The sequence below is a fragment of the Dama dama genome, chromosome 5, assembly GCF_033118175.1.
Source record: "Dama dama isolate Ldn47 chromosome 5, ASM3311817v1, whole genome shotgun sequence".
Classification (NCBI taxonomy): domain Eukaryota; kingdom Metazoa; phylum Chordata; class Mammalia; order Artiodactyla; family Cervidae; genus Dama; species Dama dama.
Genome location: NC_083685.1, coordinates 114109960 through 114130245, shown reverse-complemented (window position 1 = coordinate 114130245; position 20286 = coordinate 114109960). Strand labels below are relative to the sequence as shown.

The following is a 20286-nucleotide window of genomic DNA, read 5'->3' as shown; positions in this document are numbered from 1 at the left end:
AAAAATCTGTTTATATCTCCAGGTGGCAAAATGATGGCTAATTAATTTTTTTGTTCTGCTTATCTGTATTTTCTGATTTTTCTACAATGCATGTAAATAAAAATTAATGAAGTTTTGACAAACGACCATGGCCAAATCTGTCCACCACCTCTTTGCTTCTGTGTGTGAACATCAGATAGATAAGGGCTGAGTGTAGGGATGGGTTTGAAGGAGAGATAGGGGTTGAAGACAGAGGGAGAGGATGCAGGCAGGTGACGGGGGCCCAGTGAGGTGGCTGAGGCGGGTGAAGAGGGGGGCCTCACCTGCTGCTGCTGAAACAAGCCTGTGTTTCACAAAAACAGTTTACTGAGCGTTCCTGACAAGCCCTTTCTGCTCTATTACAGCTTTTTCCTCCAGGACAGCTTCGCACTCATTTCAACCAGATTACATTTGAACAAAGAGAGAAGGCCACACTGTGACTTGCCTGGCAAGCTGGAAGCACAGCCACTCCAAGCCACAGAGAGGAGTCGGGACAAGGGTTTGTCCCCAGTCTTGTTCTTCCTTTAAGGTCACTCCCCAACCCCATCCTTCCTCAGCTCCCCAAACCACAACATGATCAAGGCACTGGGTGCCCCCTTCTCATGATTCCCCTCCCCATGATACTACTCAGGCTCAGCATCAGACTCTGCTAAAGAATTAGGCAGTCCCTGGTGGTCCAGTGATTAAGACTGCACTTCCAATGCAGGGGATGCTGGTTCGATCCCTGGTCGGGGATCTAAGATGGCAGATGCTGCGAGGCACAGTATCCAACCCCCCAAAAATTAGGAGTGGTGCTCATCTCCTCTCTCTGCCTGGGACTAACAGGGAAATCTCGTCAAGCAGCCTGTAAAACATGCCCAAATGAAGAGCATCTCCCCTGGTGTGGAGGAAGGGGTATTGCTGGGACAGGGGCTCAGGGGCTGAGCTGGCTCTGAGAGCAGGGGAGGGGACTAGCAGTCAGGCCTTGTCTGCAGTGCTGGAGCCCTGGCAATACTGGGCCACCCCCCAGGGCCTCTCCTGGTGCCCACTGAATGACTCACCTTGGCACAGACACAATGGTTGGGGTGGGCACAGAGCCTGCTCCCTGCGGCACCCCAGGTCCCCTCAGATGCTTTCCGAGAAGCTCTTTGAGCAAGGGGCTTGGGCTGCGCCCTGCCAATGGGCTGGCATCTTGGGATGAAAACAGCACAGCCCCCCGCAGGGGCTGCCCTCGCTGAGCGACGCCCTCACCAGTGGTGGAGAACAAGGGTCCATTCAGCAAGCGCCCAGGAAAAGGGATCGGAGGCCCAGGCATGGACAGTGGGCAGCAAGAGGGGGTGGTGCAGGAGAGGAAGGCTGCCCGCTTCCCAGAAGTCCAGGGGCACAGATGGGCCAAGGGCCTGGGTGGACCTCCAGGCAACCAGATAGAAGGGGTGGATGGATCTGAAATCTCAAGGGGCCACAGGGCACTGGGCCCAGGCTCCCTGTTCAGAACCACTGGCTCCTCACTTCCCAAACCCACTCATCCCCAGAAGCCTTTCCCAGCCTTTCAGCCTGATGTGTGGGAACTTGAAGGAGATAAATCTCCACTGTGAAAGTGAGGTGAGGGGGGGCCAGGGGAAATGGGCTGTTACAGGGACAGAGATGGGAGTTGGGACAGCCAGCTCATTCATAAGTGCTTTGTGGAGCTGTCAAGGCCTAGGCTCCAGGAGCGGGTGCAGAGAGGCTGGGTGAGCCCAGTGAGGCTGAGCCCGGAGCTTCAGGGTGGCCCGAGGAGCGTGGGGAGGGCCTGGGAGTGTAGCACCTGCCCCCTCTGGCCCTGTCAGGAGCCCCACATTCCTTCCATCATCCCCTCACTGCTAGATAGAGGCCTCGATTGACCCTCCAGACAAAGGGCTGGTTCTAATTCCAGCCCACAGCCCCGCAACTCCAGGGGATGGGGAGACAGCAGGAATGTGGACGCCTGCCTCAAGAGGGGAGGATGGCAGGAATCTGCTGGGACTGAGGCTGTCAGGAAATCTAACACAGGCTGTTTCTTGAGAGTCGGGAACAGGTTTATTCTTCATCAAGTTCCCAGTGCCTACCAGGCACTGGAAGGAGAATGCTGAGGGAGGGCCTGGGTCATGGGATCTAAGAGTTAGAAGACAGGTCAGGGGTCATCTGGTTCAGCCCTTCCCTGACCCACCGTCCCAGAGAAAGGGTCTGCTTGCTCAGTGGTCAGGGTTCAGACACAGCATCAGCCCCAGGAACTGCCCACTAGCAGCTCTGTCTGGAGCCAGACCGGGGCTGGCATGCTCTGGTGGCCCTGCCTTGGGGCACAATGGCCTCGGTGGGGTGAGAGGCGCTCTCCCCGTGGCTGGGCTGTGGCCCAGCACCACCCCCTCAGGCTATGCCAGGGGGCGTTGCCAGGGGCAGCCTGGGCCGTGCCAGGCCGGTCCCTCCTCCTTAAAGCCCGCACATCTCAGGAGCGGGCAGAGCCAGGCCAGGATGGAGAGGAGACGGGTCACCTCAGCCGCTCGCCGCTCCTACGTCTCCTCCTCAGAGATGGTGGTGGGGGGCCGCCGCCTGGGTCCGGGCACCCGCCTGTCCCTGGCTCGAATGCCGCCTCCACTCCCGGCCCGGGTGGACTTTTCCCTGGCCGGGGCGCTCAACTCCGGCTTCAAGGAGACCCGGGCCAGCGAGAGGGCAGAGATGATGGAGCTCAATGACCGCTTCGCCAGCTACATTGAGAAGGTGCGCTTCCTGGAGCAGCAGAACAAGGCGCTGGCTGCCGAGCTCAACCAGCTGCGGGCTAAGGAGCCCACCAAGCTGGCCGACGTCTACCAGGCAGAGCTGCGCGAGCTGCGCCTGCGACTCGATCAACTCACCGCCAACAGCGCCCGGCTCGAGGTGGAGAGGGACAACCTGGCACACGACCTGGGCACCCTGAGGCAGAAGTGAGGAGGGGAGCCGCAGAGGGGCCTCCTGAACCAGGAGGACTGGGTCCTGGGAGGGGGCGCCTGCAGGTCTCAGGCAGGGGCTCTGCCTTCCTGTTCCCCGGTTTCCCGCCTCTAGGAGGGAGGGCAATCCTTGTTCCCAGATGATGGAGGGCCTGGGACAAGGCCCAGGGTCTGATTCCCGGGGATCTGATTCCCTAAAACTTTCTGCCAGAGAGCCAGGGTACCGTTAGCACCTTCTTGATGGGGAAAGCTGTGGACAGTCAGGGACCCCAGCAGGCAGGTTCTCTGAGTTTTATTCACTGCGGGGCCTTGTGACTGCACAGGGAATACACTTATTCTCAGCTCTGTCTAGAAGAGGAATTGGAAGAGAGGATGGGGGTGCACCGGGAGGACTGGGCTGGGGTACAGGCAATAGGGGAGACAGCAGGCAAGCCTGGCTTCAGAACACAGGTGACTCTGCCTGACCCCAGCTTATGACCCTAGTCAAGGTGCTTCGACTTCACAGCTGTAAAGTGGAGATCATAATAAACCCATTTCTGAAGGTCAGAGGAAATGCCAGGGGCATGGTCCCTGCCAAGCTGGCAGAGTATGCGTGTGTGACTTCGAGTGCAAGAAGACGTGTGTGTGTGCGCGCGCGCGTGTGTGTGTATGGCAGGAGTGAGTATAGGTTGATGGAAGCGCCTGTGTGAGCAGAAGCAGGTGCAACAAGCCTGATAAGGCACCTTGGTAATGACTTAAGCACAGGCTCTTGTCTGCTCACCCTTCTGGCCAAGGCTCTGTCTAGAATCCTTCTGTCCCTCACTCCTCCTTCTGCTCCACTGGTCCTGGGGGTGGGGGAGTATCTCTCCGGCAGGGAGATTAGGGGAGGGGTCCCCATAGTCGTCAGAAGAGCCCAGACCCAGAAGTGTGTCTCCCTACCCCAGGCTCCAGGATGAAACCAACCAGAGGCTGGAGGCTGAGAACAACCTGGCTGCCTATCGACAGGTCAGGGTGGTGGGGAGGGATCGGGGAGGGGGAAAATGTTGATGGCAGCCCACCCAAACACAGTCCCTAAGCCCAGCCCTCCAGAGCAACGTGCTGCTCCACAAAAGGAGGGATCAGATTAGACCAGGGAGCAGAGAGGACAAGTCTGGGGTCAGAGTGGCCCTTTGCCCCGCCCTGCTCCAGGAAGCAGATGAAGCCACCCTGGCCCGTCTGGATCTGGAGAGGAAGATTGAGTCTCTGGAGGAGGAAATCCGGTTCTTGAGGAAGATCCATGAGGAGGTAAGATCAGGAAGGAGGGGCAAAAAGGCCAACACAGAGACTGGAACTGAGGGAGAGAGATGGGGAGACAGAGACAGATATTCAGAGAGAGAAAGGGACAGACTGACAGAGAAAGAAAATGAGAGAGAGACAGAGAAAGAGAGGCAGAGAGAGACGGAGGGAGACAGAGCTAGAGACAAATAAGAGAGCACCCCCAGCCCCTGGTAAAATGCACCTAGACACACACTGCACTTAAAGTGGGCCCTGTTGCCTCATTCTTCTTCACTCCGGCCCTGTGAGATAGAGACTGTTCCAGTGTTATCTCCTTTTCACAGAGGAGAACGCTGAAGCCCAGAAAGGTTAAAGAACGTGCTAAGGTCACAGAGTTGGTCTCTGTGACTCCACTCCCTCTGCCATCTGTTTCCATTGAAATGACAGCCATACATTAAAAAAAAAAAAAGACCCCACTGAGCTCTGACTTCAGATACTAGATTCAGAATCCATGGGCTCAGGGAACCCAGGAATCTATAGGCACACCCACATCGCAGGGACTCAGACATTCTTTCACGAGAACACAGACATGCTTCCAGCGCTCCTGACTTCCGGGCCTGGGAGGAGGACACCCCAGGGCCCCCAAACTAACCTGCTTCTTCCCTTATCCTGGACAATGCCATTTCCTCCAACTAGGAGCATCCCATCTCCCCTAGTCAATGTCTGTATCCAAGGGGCAGAGAGAAGAGGGCATGATGCTATGGGGAAGCCCCAATTGCAGCTGGTCCCTGAGGCCTGGCAACCCTTCTCTCACCCTGGCCAGGAGGTGCGGGAGCTCCAGGAGCAGCTGGCCCAGCAGCAGGTCCACGTGGAGATGGATGTGGCCAAGCCTGACCTCACAGCAGCCCTGAGAGAGATCCGCACACAGTATGAGGCAATGGCGTCCAGCAACATGCATGAGGCGGAGGAGTGGTACCGGTCCAAGGTAACCCTGACTTTGGGGCAGCCTGCCTCCTCCAGGCAGCCCTCCTGGCTCCATACAAAAGAATCAGGGAAGGAGGGTGGAGGAAGCTGGGAGAGGATCCTCTCTGAGTGACTGACCTTCACCAAAGAAGTGAGGCGACCTGCCCAGGGTCATACAGGCACTATTACTCCCAATAAGTACTTATTAGTATCTGTTGCTATTGACTACTAGCCAACACTCTTGTGTTTTAGGCTCTGTGCTTTGCAAGGATTATCTTACCATGAAGTGGGTACTGTTCTTTGATAGACAAGAGAACTAAAGTCCAGAGAGGTTAACCAATTTGACCAAAGTCACACAGCTCCTAAGCAATAAAGCTGGATTTCTAACCCCAACTGTCTCATTTAAGAGCCTGTATTTTTTTTTTTAAACTGTTTATCTGGGGGGCTTTTTTTGGTCATGCCTCAAAGCATGTGGGATGTTAGTTCCTTGACCAGGGATCAAACCCATGCCCCCCTGCATTGTAAGGGTGGAGCTTTAACCACTGGACTGCCAGGGAAGTACCAAGCCCGCATTCTTGATGCTTCTGCCATCTGCATCCTGGGTTATTGAGCATCTACTGCATGCCAGGCTCTGCCCAGCATACAGAGACAGGTCTGACCAGGGAGATGAGATGTCACTCAGTCTAATGTCTATGGAGAACACAGCAGGGCAGGGTTTATATGCAATGTAGGGGCAGGAAGGATTTCATGGGAGGGCAGTGGGGCCAAGCAGGACTGGCAGTCTATGAACATAAAGAGAAGACAGAAAGGGCATTCACGGTGCAGGACACAGCCTGAGTAGAGGCCATAAAGCACAGAAAAGTGGGGGCCTGGTGATCCCGGCCCAGGGCATGGAGCTGAGGAGTGTGAGGGGCAGAAGTCAGTGATGGTTCTGAGCAGGTTAAGGCGTGATGGAGCCATGAGGGATTCAGTGCAGGCTGAGGGAGAGAGGGTTATTAGAACCTGGTCTCTGCTCACCAGAGCTCCCTGTGTGTGACGGAGGAGGACAGGGTTCAGTTCCGAGGATGGAGCGGCTGGAGAGTCTGGGCTCTGTGGCACCCTCTGCTCATTCATGCGTTCCCTCATCAGGCACTGGGCTAGATGCTAGAGAAGCAGCAGTGTCGTCTGTGTCCATGGGCCACAGTGACTGTGAATAATCCCCCCCCCAGTGCAATGGCGTGGGGTGGGCTGGAAAACAACCCGACCGTCTGGCCCATCTCCCCGATCCTCCAGCCTCGTCCCAACTCCCCGGGCCCACCAAGCTCCCGCGATATGAGGCCCCAGATCGCTCCTCAGCATAAAGCCCTCTCCTCATCTAGTTTGCGGACCTGAACGACGCCGCCGCCCGCAACGCGGAGCTGCTCCGCCAGGCCAAGCACGAGGCCAACGACTACCGGCGGCAGCTGCAGGCCTTGACCTGCGACCTGGAGTCCTTGCGCGGCACGGTGAGCACCGGCGGGGCCGTATGCGGGGAGGGGGACCGGGACCCCGGGCCGGTGCCTGGCACCTACAGCCCTAGCCGATGCTGGAGAAGGACCGGCTGGGGTCGGAGCTCTGAAAAGTTACTTGGGGCGGGGCCTCGGGGAACTGTCCGGCTCCACCCACAGAACGAGTCCCTGGAGCGGCAGATGCGCGAGCAGGAGGAGCGCCACGCGCGGGAGGCGGCGAGTTACCAGGAGGCGCTGGCCCGGCTGGAGGAAGAGGGGCAGAGCCTCAAGGACGAGATGGCGCGCCACCTGCAGGAATACCAGGACCTGCTCAACGTCAAACTGGCCCTGGACATCGAGATCGCCACCTACAGGAAGCTGCTGGAGGGCGAGGAGAACCGGTGAGCCCAGACCGGCCGCCTGCCCTACTGCCCCGCCCGAGTCGTCTTGCTCCCTTCACACGTGTATGTGTGCTCGGACATGTCCAACTCTTTGCGACTCCCATAGACGGTAGTCCGTCAGGCTCCTATGTCCATGGGATTTCCCAGGCAAGAATACTGGAGTGAGTTGCCATTTCCTTCTTCAGCGGGTCTTCCCACCCCAGGGATAGAACCCGCGTCTCTGTTTCCTGCTTTAGCAGGTGTGTTCTTTACCACCACGCCACCTGGGAAGCCCCATCAGGGACTGTCTTATTCAGCCTCGTGACCAGCCCCCTCCTATCCCAGTGCCCAGCACAGTGCTCGCCTAACATACAGTTGGTATTCATAAACGCCTGATGAATGAATGGATGGATTCAATTCAGCCAATGTTGATCAGGTCCTAGGGTAAGGACTTGGGTTATCTTCCAAACTAAGAGGCTCACTCCCCACCCTCCCAACAAAGACTGGACTTCTTTTCTGCTGACCAGTCTCCTCTGCCTCCTGGCAACTCTCTTCACCACTCTCCCCTCCCCTCTGTCATCCTCGGAGCACTCACTCTGTTTTGAATGGAGATGTTCCCCTTGCTTATAACATCCAGGGCTCTTACAGCCCAAGGGAGTGTGTTGGCTGCTGGAGAAGCTAAGATATGGGGGTCCACCTTTCCTGGCAAGGAAAAGGGCCTCAAAGCTATCATGATGACCCTGGACCAGGATCTGGCCTGGGGATGTCCTCCAGCAAGCTGGTCACCCCTCTCCTTCTGCTGTTTTTCAGCATCACCATTCCTGTGCAGACCTTCTCCAACCTGCAGATCCGAGGTCAGTAGAAGAGGGTTTTGTGGGCAGAGTGTTGGATTCCTGCCCCCTCCCCCAGGCCTGTGGGTTGCTCTTCTGGTCTGAGGCCAAGGACCAGGGCAGAGGAGCCCATTGCTCTCTGTGGGGACCTTCATTATTCCCGGCAGGACTTCCAGCCAGAATATACCATCCCAGAGCATTCCAGGTGGGGCTTGCAGCCACTCCTGTCCTGCTCTGCCCTTTGTCCCTCCTCCCATGCCCACTCCCCATTCCACTGCAGAACTGAGGGTCTTAACCTCTCTCCTGTCTGCAGGTCCCTGTCCAGCTGAGTGTTTGATGTTTGTGTGTTTTTTTAACTGCTTGTCACTACAGGGGGCAAAAGCACCAAAGAAGGGGAAAGTCACAAGGTCACAAGACATCTCAAAAGCCTCACAATACAAGTTATACCAATTCAGGCTCACCAGGTTGTAGATGGAGCCCCGCCGGCTCTCGGTTAGCTGCCTGCCTTTTAGACATGGTGCTTTTCTCAGCTTGATAGGGAGCAAACTCACCAAGCCCACTTTCCTCATCTTCTTGGTCTCCCTCCTCCCAGGTTTCCCTAAAGGGCCAAGTCTGTTGTCATTTCCCCAGAAATCTCAGTGCCCGGTCCAGGGCCTGGCACAGGGTAAATGTTACATTAAAGTAGTAGAGTTGGCTCATGTTCAAGGTGCTAAGTCCTCAGGTACTCAGCTGAGATGCTCTGGGCCTCTAAGCAAACACCAGCTTCTACCTCACCTCTTCTCCATCACCAGGAGGGCCCCTAGAGTCTCGTGGTGCCTGGCGGCCAGGCTCTTGGCTTGATTCCTCTGTCCCTGAGGCTCAGTTGTTCAGCTCAGGGCTGATTCAGCCCAGAGGATTATTTCCCTCTAGACTGCTGCTCTTGGAGTAAATAAAGTTTTATGTCCCCTGCTCTTAATATTAAACATTAGTGAGTTTGACATGTTATATTTTTCTCTCTGCAGGGGGGAATAAATTACTTCTTACTTGTATGTGGCCCTCAAATAATTCTCCGCTGAGGGAAAAAATATTTCTTCTGGACTAGAAATTTAGGAACACTAGCTATGCATGTCCTAGGGCTTAGTTCAGCATCAGAAGAGTTAACCAGCAGACCAGGTAGAGGCAATACATGTCAGACAGAAGAGAGTCCTAGAAAAGTGGCAGAGAGAAGCAGGAAAAGGGAAGAGGGACGGGAGAGGGACCCATGTGTATAGAACACGAATATGTGCCCATTGTTTTACACACATTATTTCAGTTAACTGACTCATTACTTCCACCTAGAGAAGTAGGCAGCAGCATCCCCATTTTGCAGATGAGAACAGTGAGGTTGGAAGAGGTAAATTAACTTGCCCACAGTCGTGTGGCTGAGCTGGGACTCGGAGCTTTGGCCTGCCTGGCTTCAATAACCACATGCTCTTCCCTTGGCATGATGCTGGGTTGTCAGGGAGCCAGGGGCTAGGTGAGGGACTGCAGAGGGGCTGAAATGCAGCCAGGCCAGGACAGCAAGCAGGGCAGTGAGGGCTTGCTTGGCACTGTGGGGACTTAGGAGGTTGCCAGCCCCTCTGGGAGAGCCTAGGACTTCTCCGGTTGGATAGGCTTTTGTACTTGCGATTAGGAGTCTCAGGGGGAAACTGAGGGTGGGAGAGGATGTCTAGGGCCCTGAGAGCCTACGGATGCCTCCTCTCCTCATATCTGCAGAAACCAGCCTGGACACCAAGTCTGTGTCAGAAGGCCACCTCAAGAGGAACATTGTGGTGAAGACCGTGGAGATGCGGGATGGAGAGGTGAGGATGGCAGGTCCAAGATTCTGGCCCCAGCAGGCTCTGGGAGAAAGCCTGGACTGGCGTATAGAAGGTTCTTGATAACTCCCAAGAGTTCCTCTGGGAGGCTCTGCTAGAGGGGAAGGAGCCCGGATATAATTCCATTCCCCAGTCCCTACACTAAGGGGAGCCTAGATGCTTAGGCCACTGGACGGGGTCCTGACTCTGGCTTTCTTTCTCCCTTTCTCACCCTCAGACTCAGGTGCCCCCACAGCAGGCCTGGGGCAGAGAGAAAGAAAATTAAATTTAGTAACTTTCACTCCCAACTTTCAACTTTCAGCTTGGTGAAAGGGACCTGGCAGAAGAATGGGAAGAGAAGATTGGGCATATCCCCTCCCCACTGTACCAGCAACAGAACTAGCTAATCTTACAACAGCAGCTCACCACATGCCAGGCAGATGTTTGCTAGATGTTTGACAGAATTAGCTCGTTTCCCCCTCTGACTGCTGCATGGCGGTTACCATCATAGAAAAGTTGGAAGGCTGGGAACTTGTCCCGGGTCACATTGCCTAGCCGTGGTGGACCTGGAGTCTGTGTGAGCTCCTAACTGGCACGTTCTCTGTCCCCTGCAGGTCATTAAGGAGTCCAAGCAGGAGCACAAGGACGTGATGTGAGCAGGACCCATCTGGTGGTTACTGCCCCACCGTTTGAGGGGTCTGCAGCAGGAGTCGGGGTAGCTGTCCCTTCTCTGCTAGTTAATTTCCCCAGAATTGAGTTCCCACCCAAACCAGTTGCTCCTCTTCCTGCTCCATCTCTATGCCAGCTTGCCACCCTAGGCTCCATCAGCATTAAGCCTGTCAGACAGCACCCACCCCACACCCAGCAACACTAACAGGGCACTCACCCCAAAGGGCGGCCTGGAGGGGCACAGCCAGCAGCTTGAGTTAGAATTGGGAGGGAGGAGAAAAGGCGGGGAGGGCAGGGAGACCTCATAAATCACCCTACCCTCCGTATCCTGAACCTTTGTTGTCATGGCAACTGTTGCCAGAGCCGGAGGTGTCTGGGGGTATCTGGGAATGGGGCCTTTGAGTTTCCTTGGGCTGCTGGAGGAAAACTGAGAGTCTGAGACAAGCAGAGGAAGTCCCCAGGGCAAGGTGGCCTTGGCTAGAGGCTTATTCTTCTAGACTGACTCTGACCAGTCTGAGGGTGGGTGGGGCTATCCTGCCAACTGGGAGAGTCAGCAGACAGAATTCCTGGCCTGCTCAGATCACAGAGGGGCCTCCTGAGCAATGCATGAAGTGTCTCAGCCCCACTGAGCTGCCACGTGGGCATGCCGTGGGCCCATGGGAGCTTGATTCTCTGCACTTGGGGGAAGTATAGTGTAAGTGCAGAGGAAAGGGGTGCTGGGAGGGAGCAGAAGGGGGCCTTGCCCATTGCTGTGGGTACAGAGAGGTCAAGCCCAGGAGGACTCTGGTACAGGCTGGAGGGGGCAGGTAGAGATGGTGGGGGCAGAGCTTGGGATGATGCTAGACATCAGAGTGGGGGTCGTGGGTGAGTAGTTACACTTGGCCTTTGGGTCGTGGGAATCAAGAAAGTGATTCATCCTCAGGATGACACAGGAAAGGAAGAGGCTGATGTTCATGGGAGCAGGGCCTGCTATGTCCCAGCTCTCAAGGCCCTTCCCTTGCTGCGTAAACCCTGTCCACCCAGGCCTGTGAGCCCCTACAACTGCCACCTGACCCCAGGAAACACTGCTAGGCGAAGCCTCTGTTGCCACCCAACCTCCTCTCCCCACAGTGATCACTGCTCTTCCCTAAACCAAGGCCCCTGTAGTCCCCTCTTAGTCAAATACAAAACATACCCCCCTCCCCATGTTTTAGGTAGCACTTTATTTTATGATTTGGAACCTGAGGCCCATGCAGAGTGAAGACACTGGTTTGTGTTCCCGCAGCCTGGAGGCAGGAAAGCTTGGGGCAGACACTTTCACCCTGAGCACCTGTTCTGCTGTTTGCAGGGAGACTGGTGGGCATGAGATGATCAGTGCCCACAAGTGGGGCTCTGAAGCCCACTCCAGGGGCCCCATCTCCCTCCAAGTCAGAGGGACTTGACTGCATACCCTTCCCCCACTCCCTCCTGCCACCCACTGCTGCTAACCTTTGGGGCACTGTGGCGGGCTTTAGTCACTGACATAAATGCAACAAATAAAGACAACTGCTGTGGCCTTCCCCAGAGTGGACTCTGATCTGTTCAGCAGAGGCTGAGGCTGGGGCAGAGGACAGGAAGTAGCCTCAGGCAAGACACAACTTGCTTCTTATCACTGATCATCTTGGGGCCCCCAGCATCCCCAGAAGTGGCCACATGACAAATCCCACCTCCAACCCTGCTCTGCTCTCCAGCCCTGGTGCCCCACGCACCCACTGCCTTTGCTTCTGGCTCCTCTTCTCACCCCCAGCTCCCAGGCTGGGTGCCATCTCTCAGGAAAGCCCTGAATTCAGTCTCCACTTTCCTCGCCCATTTCCCCTGTCCTGGTCTCTACCTTTATTCCCCAAACTCACCATTTCTACCTACTGGTCCCGGGATGAGGCTGGGAAAGAAGGCAAAGAGGATATATACTAGGTACCCCAACTCTTTTCTTCCTCTCTCTGCTACCTTCAGTTCAAACAGCACCCACTTGGCAATCCACGAAGGCAAGAAAATAAAGCACATCAAACACAGTCAACACCAGATAGGTGATAAATATTAGGTTCACTTCTTCCTCCTCTGAGCGTGAAGTCAGAAGACACATGCACTCAGACTACTTCCATCCTGGACTCAGTTCCCCATCTCCCACCTGCTAAGGCTTCCCTGCTTCCCAGATGAGGTTCCAGACTTGCTCACGAAAATGGGGGGCAGGTTCACATGCCCCGCCCCCAACCAGAGGCATCTGGTACCATTTAACAAACACATTTGAGCACAGCTGGTCTTCAGAGCTGGGGGAGAGAGAGCCTGGGGGAGAAGTTGGGACAAAAGCGGAATAAGTAACAGCAGCAACGACAAAGGTGAATGCTGATAAAGATGACTGTGATGAGCATGTAGCCTATCAGAAAGAGCCCCAGGGCGGCCCGAGTCTCGGGGTCGGAGAAGGAGACCGGGTAGCGACCTGGAGATGTCACGCCCAGTCGGAACCCCGCAATGCGCTCGCCCTGCCGCCAGCAATAGTAGATGCCCCGGTCTTCCAGCTGGGTGAAGCGGATGTGGAGATGGTTGCCGTGGTCGATGAACACCCTCATGGACCCGTTGACGCCCTTCAGGTACTGCGTGCGGTAGAGGTACTGGTGGTCCTTGTCCCAGGCCACGGCGTGCTCTGGTCGGGCCCCGGGGCAGGAGATGATGAGTCCGTGGCCCAGCCTCTGCTGGTGGAACTGAATGGGCACCTGGGGCAACCAGGGCCGGCTGCCCACTTTGGACACATAGTTGAAGATGGCCATCACGCCCTCCTGGACCTTCTTCTTCTTCTTGCAGGGCATCAGGCAGCTCCGAACCAGCAGCTCGGGGTTGTGGTCGCTGGCCTTGGCCCGGAGCTGCCTGGGTACAGCCCTCGAACCACAAGACACCACGTTGGGCAGTATCTTGCGGTAGCGGGGAGAGAGGTCCGGGCTCTGCAGGTAGCACAGACCGATACGCCACTGCTCCCCGCGCACCCCGCAGCGGTCGCAGGGGGTCCACTCCCAGAAGGTGGTGAAGACACGGAGGCTCCCGTGGTACTCGTCTTCCAAGGGCTCCTGGCCCTGGTCCTTGAAGGTAGCCACCATCCCCTCACTACTCTGGATGTCCACGTCGTAGGCGTAAAAGTAGTCCCCCTTGCGGGTGCCGCAGAAATACAAGCCCGAGTCCTCTGGCTGCGCCCGGAAGACCAAGAGGCTGAACATGCGGATGCTGAAGCGGAGCAGCATGTCGCTGCCCACGTGCACCTGGGCTGCCTCCGTCAGCACCCGCCCATCGAAGTCCGTCAGCACTTTGGTGTGGCTGCTGCCCAGGTGCTTCTGATAGTACCAGACGACAGCGGACACCTCCTCCGGCTTGCAGGGGCAGGGGAGCTCGAAGCTCATGTCGGCCAGGTAGGCCGCGTTGTCAAACATCAGGAAAGCCGGGCAGGGGGTCCTCTGAAAGATGTTCTCTTTCTCCACTATTTCAAAGGCCTGGAGGCTCCCCCACACCCACAGGAGCACAGTGGTGTGGGCCAGGCTCATGTCTGCGCAAGGGAAGGGTCAGAGTGGGCAGGGCAAACCCGATGCACTAAAGGCCTATGGGGCTTCTAGAAATCACTGCTGGGAGGAGGCATCTATATCAGGAAAGGATTAAGCAGCCAGGAAAAGAAGCAACAGTCTGCAGAGGAAGCTGCCATAGGCAAGGCAGTTGATTCCCAGTTAACATACAAGATGCCCTTCCATGTTCCAGATGTGATCTTGAGGAGAAAACCATTCTAGAATCTTGCTCCCTCTCCCCTTTCTAGAACTCTAGCATTCTAGAACACTGGGTCAGGGGAAGCCAGAGAAACAAGGGCCCAGGTACAAGTTCGGGAAAATCTCTGCCCTTCTGCTTCAGGCTCTGCCCTGCCTGCCTGCCTGGTGGAAAGGTCTTCCCTTTGGTTAATCTGAGAGTTGAAGGAAACCCTCCCACCTGCACGTCTGGCCATCTGAAGATAACTGGGAGGCTGGCCAGGCCTGAACTGAAGGCTTGGGGCTTTCTCAGGCCCAACCTGCATGGGAACTCAGCCCCTGGAGAAAAATATTCCACCTCAAATGAGGTAGCATTTGATCATTTATTGACTAAATGTTCATTCATTGGTTTCTGATGATGAATACTCTTGTTTAAGGGCTATGGAAGATGAACTGGGAGATTGGGATTGACCATATGTACACTACTATGTATAAAACAGATAACTAATGAGAACCTACTGTATACCACAAGGAACTCTACTCAATGCTCTGTGGTCACCCCTAAATGGGAAGGAAATCTAAAAAAGAGAATATATATATATGTATGTGTGTGTGTATATATATATACACACACACATATAAATTATTCATTTTTCTATACAGAAGAAACTAACAACATTGTAGGGCAACTATACTCCAATAAAATCAATTTTAAAAAAAGAACTATGGAGACCATGGAGGATTTGTTAACCATGGAGGATTAACAATTTTGTTTTTCCCTTGTTTTGAGTGGAGGCTGCAATGGGTGGTACCAGTGTTTGGTTGGGTACTCACCCATATCTCAGGGCCATGGGCTAGCACACTGGCAGACTCTAAGGGTGGGAAGCAAAAAATCTTTCAGCTTGGCCCTTGACCATCCTGTGGATCTACAAAGTTCAGAATATGAAGCCCCCAAGGGGCTGGGGAAAAGGGAAAATTCAGTTCCTGCTTTGGTTGTGAAAATTCTAAATCCAAAAGGGAATCAGGTGTGGGCTTCTGATTAGAGTCCTGCAGAGCCCCCAAGACCATCAAAAAATGCCTCTGATGACCACTGGGGGCCTCTGAAGGTAAATGGTCCCATCAATCCATCTGGTATAGCATCAGCAGCTCTTGCAGCAGACTCTCCTCCTCCTGAAGCCCACCCGGCTGCTCCCCCAGACCTTGCTCCTCCAGGCTGGGGGTGCCCATGGCCTGCAACTTCTGAAATAAGGCTCTGCAGCTCTCTCTCTCCGCACAGCTCATCAAGCTCAGGTTCAGGGTGAAGCGCCTGGTGCTGGCCAGGCTGTGCAGGATCCCCAGCACCGCCCAGCGATCTGCAGGCCTCACGTGATCGGCCAGCGCCACCAGCATCTCCCCTAGAAGCCCGAACCCCACGTCCATCTGGAAGAGGCGGCCCAGCTTCAGACCCCCGAGCTGCAGCAGGGCCTCGTAGCGCTCTGGCCCACTGCGCAAGTGTCGCCGCCAGTCGCGGTAGAACTCGGCTGAGGTCTCAGGCTGGAAGAGCGTTTTCTCCTGGATCACAAAGGAAGGGAAAGAGAGTCCAGAGCTCTTCCAGCTGCTCTATGACAGCGAGAGTGAGGGGAACCCATGGGTTTTCAGCTCTGGTATTGGTCTCTGAGCACTGGCAAGGCCACAGTCCTTGTAGGCCTCATTTTCAGATGAAGGAACAGGGGATGGGATGGGAAGGGAGGGTCCCAAGAGGAGAAAATGCAGGCCATGATGTGAGAGTCTCAGCTGTACCAGGACTTTCCTACTGATGAGTGTGGACATAGCCCTGTTCTACAAGAGTAAGTCAGACTTCACTCTGAGCAGGGTGGGGGTGGGAGGTATTTGGAAACCTCAGGAGGAGAAAAAAGAACTCAAGTGTTCAGGATCTGACAGGCTGTATCTCCTTCCTAACCCTGCCAGAGGATCAGACTCTCTACCATCTGACCCAAGGCAGGGCACCCCAAATCTGATCTGGGAATGCAAGCCAAGGGCTGATGGACAGGGGCCTGTCAAGTCCACATTTCTGACTTGATCTGGTAGGTTTTGGCCTCATCACCCACTGGTTGCTTTTCTTTCTGGAATTGGAGGGAGAAGGTTTGCTTCTGTTGGGTTTACATGAGACACAAGGAAAACATATGTGTTGTAAGAAGACAGGATGGGAGGGTGAGGGCAGAGACTCCTGCTGGGCCTCACCTACCAGGGAGATTTCAGTGGTTTCATCCTGGGAGGGCCTTCCCTGACTAGTGTGACAGTTCCAGGGCACAGGCCTCTTTCCTCCCATCTTGTCCTTCCGTTCCAGCGGCTTCAGATGTGATGCAAGGACGATACCCCTATGGGCAAAGGCCAGAGATTAGGGGATGGACCTTATGCTGCCTGTAAGTATGAGGTGGCTGGACTCTGCATGAAAACAGGCTGGACCTGTTGGCAAGCCCATATAAGAAAAATAACAACAGCAAAAGTAACTGATAACTTTTGAGCACTTCCCATGTGTTAGGTATTGTGCTCAGAATTTTATGTGCAATAACGTTTAATCATGACAATGGTTACTTTTTCTTACAGATGAGGAAGAGTGGCTCAGATAGCGAAAATAATTTGCATAAGATCACACAGGTAGCAGAAGGTAGGGCTAAGACAGCCCAGAATGGTCTGACGCCAGGTGTATGCTCTTATCCACTATAGTAAACCAGAACAGGAGAGCCTGAGAAAAATGGCATTAAGCTGACCTGAATTCCTCATAGGAAGCTACCTTCTGTTCCACTGCCCGTAACTTGGCAGCATTCTCCCGTTTGTACTTCTCATCAGCAGCGAGTGCAGCCTGCAGCTCTTTCTCCAAAGCCTCGAAGTTGATGACATCATTCCTTTTCATGGCCCCTGCCTAGCAAGGCAAAGGAAATGAACGTCAAACAGAAGACGAACATCAGGGATGAGGGGGCGGTGGGTGTTTGCATCTGGATTCTTTGCCAGCCAACAAAATGACCCCAAAGCACTCTGGACATCGAATCACTCATCTTGGGGGGTGTTACAAAAATCTAGTTCTCTGTTTTACAGAGGGGAGCTGAGTCGCACAGTGAGGTCTTGCTTAAGATTTGTTGTCGCCAAAAACAGTCCTGACTTTCAATTTAGTGCCTTATCTTAATTTTGCTCTCTGCCTCTGAAAATATTTTTTAATTGGAATTTAATTGACATTAAATGTTATATTAGTTTCAGGTGTACAACACAGTAATTCAACATTTATATACATTACCAGATGATCACCACAATAAGTTTAGTTACCATCTGTCATAATTTAAGAGTTATTACAATATTATTGACTTATTCCCTATTCTGTATGTTGCATTCTCATAACAATATATTTTATGGCTGGAAGTTTGTGCCTCTTAATCTATTTCATCCATCCCCCCCGCCCACTTTCCCCTGTAGCAACCACCAGTGTGTTCTCAGTATCTGTGATTCTTTCTGTTTTCCTTGTTTTTAGATTTTGCATATAAGTGAAATCATGCAGTATTTAACTTTCTCTGTCTTAAAATACCCAGTAATACTCTATAACACCTTAGCATAACACCCTCTAGGTCCATCCATGTTGTTTTAAATAGCAATTTTTCATTCTTTTTTATTCTGCCTCTAAAAATACTTTAGTATTGGTGCTTTGGCTGAGGAAGCATTTCGATTTCAGAATTTAGTTCCTTCACATTTCCACAAGGACTCACTATATACAAGTTGCGATAGAGGCCCTCACACAAAATCAGAACTACTGTAAGCTATTCTTGAGCCCAGGGATAAAAATTCACCCATTGCTAAGTTAAGTATTAGTCGTTCTGTCCTGTCGCAGCTGAGACCCCATGGATTGTAGCCCACCAGGCAGCTCTGTCCATTGAATTCTCCAAGCAAGAATACTGGAGTGGGTTGCCATTCCCTTCTCCAGTGTATGTTCCCGATCCAGGGATCCAACCTGGGTCTCCCACACTGCAGGCAGATTCTTTATGATCTGAGCCACCAGGGAAGCACCCACCCTTAAATGTCCTTTAATGAGGAAAGATACTTTCCACCTGAAACCAGATGCAATGACTGAGCAGGAAATCAAGTAGACGCGAGAGAGGAAGGGGCTTAATGATTCCCGTACTTAAATCCCTCTGTCCAGCCCAAGGCTGTAGCATAAATCTCTAGGTACTTGGGCAACCTCTTTAGTTCTGTCTATGTACTTCTGCAACTTCCGCGTATCTGAGGCTGATTGATTCGTTCTATAAGGAGATCACTTATACGAATTTTAATCTTGGATCCACATTTACCGCTGTGAGACCCTTCTGAACCTTACTACTAGTGCTCCGAGCTATTAGCTAAAGATCCCGTGGCGAAGTCATCCCCACCAAGCTCCTCAGTCCCTGGGATTTCCCAAGGCAAGAATACTGGAGCGGGTTGCCATTTCCTCCTCCAGGGCATCTTCCTGACCCAGGTCTCTAGCACTGCAGGCAGATTCTTTACCGTCTGAGCCCCCAGGGAAGCCCCAACACGGAAGCAGGAGGTCTAAAACCAACTCTCCACCCTAACATGGGTAAGCGAAAGACCAAGAAGTAGGGTGGGCTGGCCAGGAAGTGAACTCAGGTGTCCTGACTTCTGCCTAGTTCTGAGCCTTTCCCAGTCACTGAAAATCTAGAACATCTAATCCTCCTGCCCCCTGACCTTCACTCGAGCAGCCGGTTTCCTTTCTTTCTTTGGGGATGCCCAGATACTGCCGGACGAAGTTAGCTCAGCGTAGACCACGCCCAGCAGCTGTGGTTGCCCAGCAACTGCTACAACAGCCTCCCACGTGACTGTCCCGAAGGTCCCCGGTCAGGGTGGCCCCGAGGCGCCTGATCAAATTCACGCCTCGCTCTCTTTGGAGCAGACCACGCCGTGGTTTGGGGACCCACAGTTCGCTTCTCAGGCTCCTGTGTCCGCAGCTGGGATTCCTCCGAGCTGGTCCACAGGCAGAGGGCTGCCCTCCCAGGAAGAAACGCGACCGCGGCGCCTGTGGGGTCCTCCCGGACGGCGGGCGCAGGCGGTGAGGCGGCGTGGGGCGGAAGCACGGTCTCCAGCGGCCGACTGGGAATTTTTGGCTGAGCAGCGGGAGGTGAGTGGTGTTGGTTAGCGTCAGGGGAGGCTTGCTCTGGTGAAATGAGAAATTAAATGTCAGATCTGGAGGAGATGCTGTATGTTATATGCCACTTTCACTTTACAGATGGGTAAATTGAGGCGTGGAGTAGGATAGAGAATGAAAGCCCGCCCCTGCCCCCCTCCACCCCCCGCCAACCGATTCCTGGGTTCCCTGCGTGTCGTCCGTCTATAAAACCCTTTCCCTGGTCAGGGGTCGTTCTTGCAGTGTCTATTCCCCTATCTTACTCTCTCTTCCAACTTTGCCGCCTTCACTTCTCTATCAAGCTCCCTCCGTCCTTACTCTGTGTTCCTTTGAGAGCCAGCATTGTAGCGGGAAGCTGCAGTGAAGTTTGGTACCGAAATTCACTAGTTTTGTGCAACTGTGGGCAGGTCGGCTGTCTTCTCTGTGCCTTGTTGGAGCCATGCATTTCGTCATTCAGCAAGTGCTTCTGTTTTGTTCCAGGCACCCTTTTAAATGAAAACAAAAACAGCCCTTGCTTAAACTGCAGTTGGAGAGGTGAGGGTAAATACATGAATAGATACTTGTCAGCTAATGATAAATGTTAATAAAAATAATAAAACATTTAAAATAGGCGTTGGAGAGTGTGTGTTGGGGGTAGTTTTTTAGAGTAACAAGGGAAGGTTTCTCAGAGAAGGTGCTGTTTTAGTAGAGACCTGAGTGAGATGAAGGAACAAGGTATATATGCCCAAGGGAAGAGCATTTTGGAAGAGAAAAGTAAGTGCAATGGCCCTGAAGCAGAAATGACTTGGATTATTTCATGAACAACCTTGTATAGAAATTTCTGCAGTCATTTCATGGGTTTCTTGGGAGAATGAAATGTGCACAGAGATGATAGCTCTTTGGAAATAAAAAGAATATACATATGAAAGTTTCCGTGATAATTTACATTTACTTATTAGTAGTGGAGCTCTTAATTCTCTGTTTTGTCCACAATCAGCACTCAACAAGGGGCACTGAAGGAGGTGGAGGGATTACCCTTGTGGAAGAAATACCAATATCTCAAAACTGAACGTTCTGGTCCGTCAACATTTATCCAGTGCCTACTTATGTGAACTGCTGTCTTGGGCATTGGCACATGGGCACAA

The 20286-nt window shown here is 53.6% G+C and overlaps 4 protein-coding genes across 6 annotated transcripts in view; 2 read left to right on the top strand and 2 right to left on the bottom strand.

The window, feature by feature from the left end:
* The first annotated feature begins 997 nt into the window (after window positions 1-997).
* On the top strand, window positions 998-12166 carry GFAP (glial fibrillary acidic protein). 2 transcript variants are annotated; one of them, XM_061141229.1, is made up of 10 exons: window positions 998-2933; window positions 3860-3920; window positions 4104-4199; window positions 4993-5154; window positions 6491-6616; window positions 6779-6999; window positions 7789-7832; window positions 8181-8300; window positions 9543-9628; window positions 10237-12166. In XM_061141229.1, the coding sequence occupies exons 1-10, from the start codon at window positions 2485-2487 to the stop codon at window positions 10276-10278; spliced, it is 1407 nt and encodes a 468-aa protein (XP_060997212.1). In that variant the 5' UTR covers window positions 998-2484; the 3' UTR covers window positions 10279-12166. The 2 variants fall into 2 exon arrangements, with proteins under 2 accessions (XP_060997212.1, XP_060997211.1); XM_061141228.1 differs by lacking the exon at window positions 8181-8300.
* A 175-nt stretch (window positions 12167-12341) lies between these two features.
* On the bottom strand, window positions 12342-14263 carry FAM187A (family with sequence similarity 187 member A). The gene has a single exon (XM_061144242.1). The coding sequence runs from the start codon at window positions 13831-13833 to the stop codon at window positions 12568-12570; it is 1266 nt and encodes a 421-aa protein (XP_061000225.1). The 5' UTR covers window positions 13834-14263; the 3' UTR covers window positions 12342-12567.
* Window positions 14264-14391: 128 nt separating this feature from the next.
* On the bottom strand, window positions 14392-18789 carry CCDC103 (coiled-coil domain containing 103). 2 transcript variants are annotated; one of them, XM_061144243.1, is made up of 4 exons: window positions 18727-18789; window positions 16773-16924; window positions 16247-16379; window positions 14392-15573 (listed from the first exon to the last, which is right to left on the bottom strand). In XM_061144243.1, the coding sequence occupies exons 2-4, from the start codon at window positions 16913-16915 to the stop codon at window positions 15142-15144; spliced, it is 708 nt and encodes a 235-aa protein (XP_061000226.1). In that variant the 5' UTR covers window positions 16916-16924; window positions 18727-18789; the 3' UTR covers window positions 14392-15141. The 2 variants fall into 2 exon arrangements, with proteins under 2 accessions (XP_061000226.1, XP_061000227.1); XM_061144244.1 differs by lacking the exon at window positions 18727-18789 and having other exon boundaries at window positions 16796-16926.
* Window positions 18790-18914: 125 nt separating this feature from the next.
* The window catches only part of EFTUD2 (elongation factor Tu GTP binding domain containing 2), a 36556-nt gene continuing 35184 nt past the window's right edge, over window positions 18915-20286 (top strand). Inside the window, exon 1 of the mRNA XM_061144237.1 lies at window positions 18915-19156. The gene's annotated coding sequence lies outside the window, so the exon portion shown is untranslated. The remainder of the gene's footprint in view (window positions 19157-20286) is intronic.

Coding starts and splice junctions, on each gene's coding strand:
- CCDC103 (XM_061144243.1), bottom strand. CDS start 16,915: ATGAAAAGGAATGATGTCATCAACTTCGAGGCTTTGGAGAAAGAGCTG. Junction 16,380..16,772: donor GCTTCCTATGAGGAATTCAG/GTCAGCTTAATG, acceptor CTTTGCCCATAG/GGGTATCGTCCTTGCATCAC. Junction 15,574..16,246: donor AAACCACTGAAATCTCCCTG/GTAGGTGAGGCC, acceptor TTTGTGATCCAG/GAGAAAACGCTCTTCCAGCC.
- GFAP (XM_061141229.1), top strand. CDS start 2,485: ATGGAGAGGAGACGGGTCACCTCAGCCGCTCGCCGCTCCTACGTCTCC. Junction 2,934..3,859: donor CTGGGCACCCTGAGGCAGAA/GTGAGGAGGGGA, acceptor TCCCTACCCCAG/GCTCCAGGATGAAACCAACC. Junction 8,301..9,542: donor TGGAGCCCCGCCGGCTCTCG/GTTAGCTGCCTG, acceptor TCATATCTGCAG/AAACCAGCCTGGACACCAAG.
- FAM187A (XM_061144242.1), bottom strand. CDS start 13,833: ATGAGCCTGGCCCACACCACTGTGCTCCTGTGGGTGTGGGGGAGCCTC.